Source organism: Anastrepha obliqua, chromosome 2 (assembly GCF_027943255.1).
Source record: "Anastrepha obliqua isolate idAnaObli1 chromosome 2, idAnaObli1_1.0, whole genome shotgun sequence".
Classification (NCBI taxonomy): domain Eukaryota; kingdom Metazoa; phylum Arthropoda; class Insecta; order Diptera; family Tephritidae; genus Anastrepha; species Anastrepha obliqua.
Window position 1 is genome coordinate 106,387,609 of NC_072893.1, and position 6,356 is coordinate 106,393,964.

The 6,356-nt window shown below is 37.8% G+C and overlaps 1 protein-coding gene across 3 annotated transcripts; it reads right to left on the reverse strand.

Annotated features, from left to right (window-relative positions):
- Positions 1–1,578: 1,578 nt before the first annotated feature.
- Positions 1,579–5,563, reverse strand: LOC129238612 (zinc finger MYND domain-containing protein 11). Of its 3 annotated transcripts, none has more exons than XM_054873687.1 (9): positions 5,289–5,563; positions 5,102–5,226; positions 4,893–5,031; positions 4,315–4,754; positions 3,278–3,482; positions 2,559–3,222; positions 2,418–2,499; positions 2,211–2,354; positions 1,579–2,145 (listed from the first exon to the last, which is right to left on the reverse strand). In XM_054873687.1, the coding sequence occupies exons 1-9, from the start codon at positions 5,440–5,442 to the stop codon at positions 1,996–1,998; spliced, it is 2,103 nt and encodes a 700-aa protein (XP_054729662.1). In that variant the 5' UTR covers positions 5,443–5,563; the 3' UTR covers positions 1,579–1,995. The 3 variants fall into 3 exon arrangements, with proteins under 3 accessions (XP_054729662.1, XP_054729661.1, XP_054729660.1); XM_054873686.1 differs by having other exon boundaries at positions 4,827–5,031; XM_054873685.1 differs by having other exon boundaries at positions 4,315–5,031.
- Positions 5,564–6,356: the final 793 nt, after the last annotated feature.

Consider the following 6,356-nt stretch of genomic DNA (forward strand, 5'->3'; position numbering starts at 1 on the left):
GTCTCCTGATGTGCCTGGGAGGTGGCTCAGGCTCGAGCAGGTCTCTGCATGGGTGAGGCCTGCGGTAACACCCTAGCAGAAACTGTTTACTGAGTAATTTATTATGCTCCTTAATAGGCAGCATTAGGGCCTCATCATGTAAATGTTGTATAGGTGACATCAGAAGACATCCTGTCGCGGTCCTTAATGCAGTGTTTTGGCGGGCCTGAAGCTTCGTCCATTGCGAATCACTGGTTCCAGGCGACCAGACAGGCGCAGCATAGTTTAGAACCGGTCGGCTTATTGCTTTAAAAGTCGACAGCAACATTTCCTTGTCTTTGCCCCAAGTGCTGCCGGCGAGCGACTTGAGAACCTTGTTGTATGCGTTGTATGCGCTGAGAAGGAGAGCAAGCTGTCAAAGGTGACTCCCAATATTTTGGGGTTGTTAACCGTCGGAATTTGTTGTAACTTGACCTCCTTTGTCCAGGTGGTGAAAAGGGTCGCCGTGGATTTAGTGAGGGATAGTTGTAAATTCCTCGCAGTGAAGAAGCGAGAAAGGCTGGCGAGGTAGTCGTTTACCTTAGAGCATAGGCCATCAATGTCATTGCCCGACGTCATTATCGTGCAGTCGTCTGCGTATGAGACCAGGGAGACTCCATCTGGTGGCTGGGGGAGTTTCGAGATATAGAAGTTGAAAAGCAAGGGGGAAAAGACACCACACTGCGGTACGCCTTGCTTTATTTTCCTCTGTTTACATGTTTGGTCTCGAAATATCACCGACGAATGACGACCACTCAGGTAGTTCGCGGTCCACCTCTTCAGCCCTGGCGATAGTGTCGACTGTAAAATGTCATCTAGTAACGTGGCGTGGCTGACTGTCGAAAGCCTTTTTTAGATCCAATGCTACTAGGACAGTTCTCTCGCAGGGGCGGTTTTGGTTGAGGCCGCGGTTTATCTGGGTGTTAATGACGGTGAGTGCTGTGGTGGTGCTATGCACTCTTCGGAAGCCATACTGGGATGAGGCTGGGGTCAAGTGTTTCGTAAAGAGTGGAAAGAGGAGGTCCTCAAGAGTCTTCACTACTGGGGAAAGGAGAGTTATTGGGCGATAAGACGCCTCTTGGTTGGCGGGTTTCCCGCGCTTCAGTAGTGGGACCACTCCCCTAATTTCCACTTATCAGGAATTGTGAGAGTGGCCATGGACAAGTTGAAGACCTTGGTGAGATATTCTACTCCCAATGGACCCAGCTTTTTCAACATCAGCATCTATATTAAGCTTATCTGATTGCAGTATTTTGACATGTCTGAAGCTTGATCCGTTGCGAACCACTAGTTCTAGGCAACTAGGTAGACGCAGCATAATTCAGAGCCGACCGGCCAATTGCTGTAAATGTCGCCAGCAACATTTCTTTGTCGTGTGGTGTGTCATCGACTTTGATGTTTTCAAATGTTTGCTATTTATGATTCATCACATCTACAATAAATATCGGATATGAATCGTTGTATGACCTATGAAACACTTGAATGATTTTAAAGGGAATTTCATATTAGTTTTCCTTGAATACAATCACTTTATTTTTCATTAATATATTACTGTATTTTACTAAAACTAAGGTTCATATTCGTAATTTTTTATATATAATATTATATAATATATATAGCGTTATATCGTTTTAATTCAATTCGTGAGTTTTTGATTTTCTTTGCTTGGCTTCTAGTGATGTTTCGTGTGTAAAATGAAAAACCCAATCGACTCTTATTCCAAATACAAATAGTGTTATAAAGCAAAAAAAACTAAAAATAAGACTATAACGAAAATAAGAACTCTTCTGCATACTTTTAAGCTTTTCTTGACGCGTCGACCAATGAAATTTCATTATAAAAACTTGTACAACTTGATAATAGGTATGTTTTAGGAGTAATTCAACAAAACTTAATATTGAGCAAAACTTAAGTCAATGTAACTTTGTAAATGTAATTTAAAAACTTAACAATGGAAGACCCTTTCATATTGCAGCTTCATGTTGTGGAATTCGCCTGACGTTGATCATTTTGATTCCTACACACTTTACTGTGTCCGTCCTTCCAGTGACGTGACTGGCAAACTTGCGAGCAATAGGCGGCACGGAAGCAACACAAATATATTGCTTCATTGAGACACCAATAGCACTACAAAGATTTTAAGCAATAACATAATTTATATTGTGGATGAATTTTATTACTCATTCATTTACCCATTGCTTTCGCTTAAGGATTTTCTTTTCATGTTCGTGTTTTTTAATTGATTCCTTAAGCTTATCTATATTTGCAAGCAACTTTGCATTTTTCCTCTGTGTGTCTGCCACCAATTTTAAGGCATCATCAAGCTGACTCTGCACCTGAAATGAGTAAATATTTGAATTATGTCAGAAAACAATTTACTGACATGTCATTTCATCTACTTGTTTAAGATCAGCCGCATTTACTAAGGTATTGGTGGAACGCGTTGCTCGTTTTGCTGTCTTTCTTAGATTGAATGGATCCCTTTAAAAATATTTATCAAATAGTATTATTCTCGGAAAATGTAAAAAGCAAGTAAAAACCTTTTTCTCCTTAATCTGGTTTCTGTATCATTGGGAAACCCGTGTTCATAAAGCATCGGCGGTTCGAGGTTGGACAATAATGAAACATCGTTCGAGTTATCGAAAAAAGCATTCATTCTTAGAGTTGGCACTGTGTTACAAATCGTTTGTCGACGCATTGGCGGCATTCTTCCTTTGTTTGTATTAATCATGAATTGATCTGCTGTTCTTTGTAAAGCATTTCTTATAATTTGCTCCATTTCGGTTTTGTCTGCATGGAACGAAAATATGCTAGGAGGATATGCTGACAGCACCTGATGAATACGCAGCTCCTCTAGAGCTTTTTTAATAGCTGGCTTATTACCAATCTTTAGCGACTTGATATCTGTGTCGATCGGGCGTATTAAACGTGACTCTATAAGAGCGCGCGAATGATTGCCGCCGAAGAAACGGACGTCGTATTTATTGTTTGGCAGAAGACGTATAACTTTAGCCGGCCAATAAGGAAAACCGCTATGTTTGGCAAAAACTAATTCGTGACGTTGGATGCATGGTTTAGCAAACCAGACACTTGAATGTTTTTCATGCGAATGCCGAAAACAGTCTGGACAGCGGCGGATCTCTGCCAAATCGTATGCAATATCACGCACCATCCACTTTGTAGCCTCCATTTCCGTGCCATTAGCTATGGAGTACATTTTAAATAAGAATTTTGTATGATATTGAATTAGAAGACTCACGTCCAAAAAATAACCCAATGTTATGCTGCAGGTCCAGTATGTCCACAAGAAACTCGGTCAATAGATTGTACCTCAACGATTTAAGTTTAGCTGCAATTTCGTCAAGATTTTTTTCGGGGAACTTAAAGAGTAATTTTGAAACAATCGTTGCACATTGACTAGGCAATTTTATTGACTCGAAATAGCTCAACACATCATGTGAGACCTGTTGTGGAATTAATGCGAGTTAAATACTTTCTAATTAATTATAAAATAACTTCAATTAAGGGGGTCTTCTGGTCTCCAGCGAAAAAAAAATCGATTTTTTTTTTTTTGCATAATTTTGTTGTATGTGTATGCGAGAATACGCCACAGAAAGGATTTTTTGAAAATCGCATTTTTTCACATTTTTCTGGGCACCGAAGTGTACCCTCCTCCGGCCGTTTTTATCATAAACTTTATCTTTAAACGCGTTTCCCCGAAAATCGTGTTTTTTAAGCATTTTGGTCACACTTTTCATAGTAGTTATACTCCGATTTCAATGGTTTTGGTCTTAAAAGGTTCGGAAAACTTACCGCTAAGTTTCCCCGTGTACGATTTTTGAAATTTTTTTTCATTCCATTTTTATAACCTTTTAAAGTTCAAAAAATGAGCAAAAAAAAATTTTTTTTGCAAATTGTTGCATAACTTTTGAAAAAAATTAAAAAAAAAAAAATCTGTCACGGGAAAACTTAACCAGGGCAACTCTGAAGACAACGCATATCTAACTTTTGCTTTCTGATTACCCAGGTGGAAAAACCGTGACCAAAATGGAGACCTGTTTCGTTTGGAGGTGGACGTCTTCAGCGCCATTTCAAGGTCGCGGGTGTTAATTTTTTTCAAAGTCAAAACCATTTTTTAAAAGCCAAGACATGTACCTTTAAAATAAAAAAAATTTTTTTTAAATATTCACAGGATTTGTCACAATCAATCCCCAAAAAAACCCTTCATTTCAGGGCCTCGAGACCAGAAGACCCCCTTAAGATTAAAAATAAAAAGCTGAAAAATCTGTTACTCACCCAGGAGCGGTTACGTTCGAATGTAAAACCGATTAGAAAACATAGTTCGTCCGGTTGCATATTCGGCGGATGGCGCAGCTCTGCTGTTTTCAACAATCGGCAACAAGTACATAAATCTAAATCAGACTCCATTTCTTCACTTTGACAAATCTCACTTTTATACGAAATATTTGACGTGATGGTGCGTCGCCGCTTGCGTGTGGGTGGGCGGACTTCGCCCAAACAAACCACTTCTACTTTGGTTTTTGACTCCGTATCAAACTCTTCCGCATACATTTTGTTGTTGCTATTTAACTTGTTGCAAAACGTTGAAGCATTCGTGCTATTTCTTGGTTCATTTTCAACCCTGTGAAACACTGCTTGTACAGGTGATGAGGTGCTGTCAACAGTAATTTCCTCTGTTAATCGTTGTTGTCTCCAACTATTTGTTGAACTGGGGTCTAGTTGCAACAAAGAAGATGAGGTACGCACATCACTCTCATAATCAAAAGATGTAGAGCCTTGAGCTGTACCTTCAGCATCCGAGTCAGTGTCGGTGTCTGAACTGAAGGCGGGTGGTCGATTTTTTTGGGTTTTACCTGAAGGTACCGGATAGTTTGGTCTTTCTGGATCTTTGCGATAGCATAACCGATGAAATGAGCGTGGACATTGTCGACAGTGCGTCAAGGAACCAGGCAAATGACACTCGAAGCAGTAGAAGTCATGTGAGAAATCATTCTATGAAAAAAAAAAATTTTAAAACATTTATTAACTTTGGTTTAAAGTAAAATTTCTTTATTTAAAATACCTTAGCTTCATCAATTTTTGGTAATCGTAATAATCGCGGAACACGCGATGATCCTGCGTTATTTTGAAATGCCGGTCTGAGTATTCCATCTTGTAAAGCATTTTGAACAGTTTCTGAGGCTAACGCTATATTTTTCAGAAAAAGATCGATTTAAGGAAAGAGTTTCCAACAATCAAAATGTATTTACATTTTTCATAGCTTCCCAATTCCACAAGCACACGGACAAGCTCTTCAACTTGCGAAGAGTCCGAGCCATCTGATCGCAGCGATGACAGAAAGTATCGTATGCAATCTGGTTGTGCTTTCCGAGACATTTGCAGACAATTTTCTGTCCGGTGCATCTATTATTATTTCTTAATTGCGCATTACACTTAAAATAACTTAATGAACGCATCAACTGCCTTAAAAAAAGGAAAGTGAGTATCACAGCTAAATGTGATGTTTATAGGATTTACAAATTTGCAAAACATGTAAAGATTCCTATGATATATCGATATATCTAAATTATCGATATATTAGTGAAAACATTGATTTTGTTAACACATAAATATCGATGATGTTATTTTTTCGTATCATCGAAATTTAAAGAATTAAATCAAAGGTAATCTGTACAAGGTGATCATTAGGTCAACAAAACATTTCATGCATTTTTGTGCAATTTAGTGGTTTAGGCTGTGCTTTCCTTTTCTACCACGATATATTTGCTTATAATGTCCAAGTGCGTGGACCGAATTTAAAAATTATAACACGCAAATGTAGTCACTATATCAGCCTTTTGATTTATATTACTTTTTATAAATTAAAGTTAAGAATTAATAGCAATATTTAGCGTTAAAAATGCATCTTTTTTGCATAAGCTTGAAAAAATGTCCTATTACAGACGCTTATTTCACTTAAATACAAACACAGAAAAGTAACAAAATCACTTATAAACATTCTTTATTACATTTAGATTCGATTTAATGCTATTTTTACTAAATAATAGTCCAAATTCTATTAAAATTCTTTTATTACAAATGTTCTTCTAACCGTTTGTAATACCGTGCAGAATAAATTTGAGGAGCGAACTGTCAAACGAACGATGAGAGAGAGAAGAACAAAGCGAAATAAGAAAAACCCAGTCAACCAAAAGGGAACAATTCTTTTATCATTATTTTTATTATTTATAGGGGCGCTTTTTTGATTTCAAATATACATATATATTACAAAAACAAATATTTTCACAAATACTGAAAATTTGGAATAAAAATCGCGC

Coding starts and splice junctions, on each gene's coding strand:
- LOC129238612 (XM_054873685.1), bottom strand. CDS start 5,442: ATGCACCGGACAGAAAATTGTCTGCAAATGTCTCGGAAAGCACAACCA. Junction 5,032..5,101: donor CAAAAATTGATGAAGCTAAG/GTATTTTAAATA, acceptor TTTTTTTCATAG/AATGATTTCTCACATGACTT. Junction 2,146..2,210: donor TCCTTAAGCGAAAGCAATGG/GTAAATGAATGA, acceptor AAATCTTTGTAG/TGCTATTGGTGTCTCAATGA.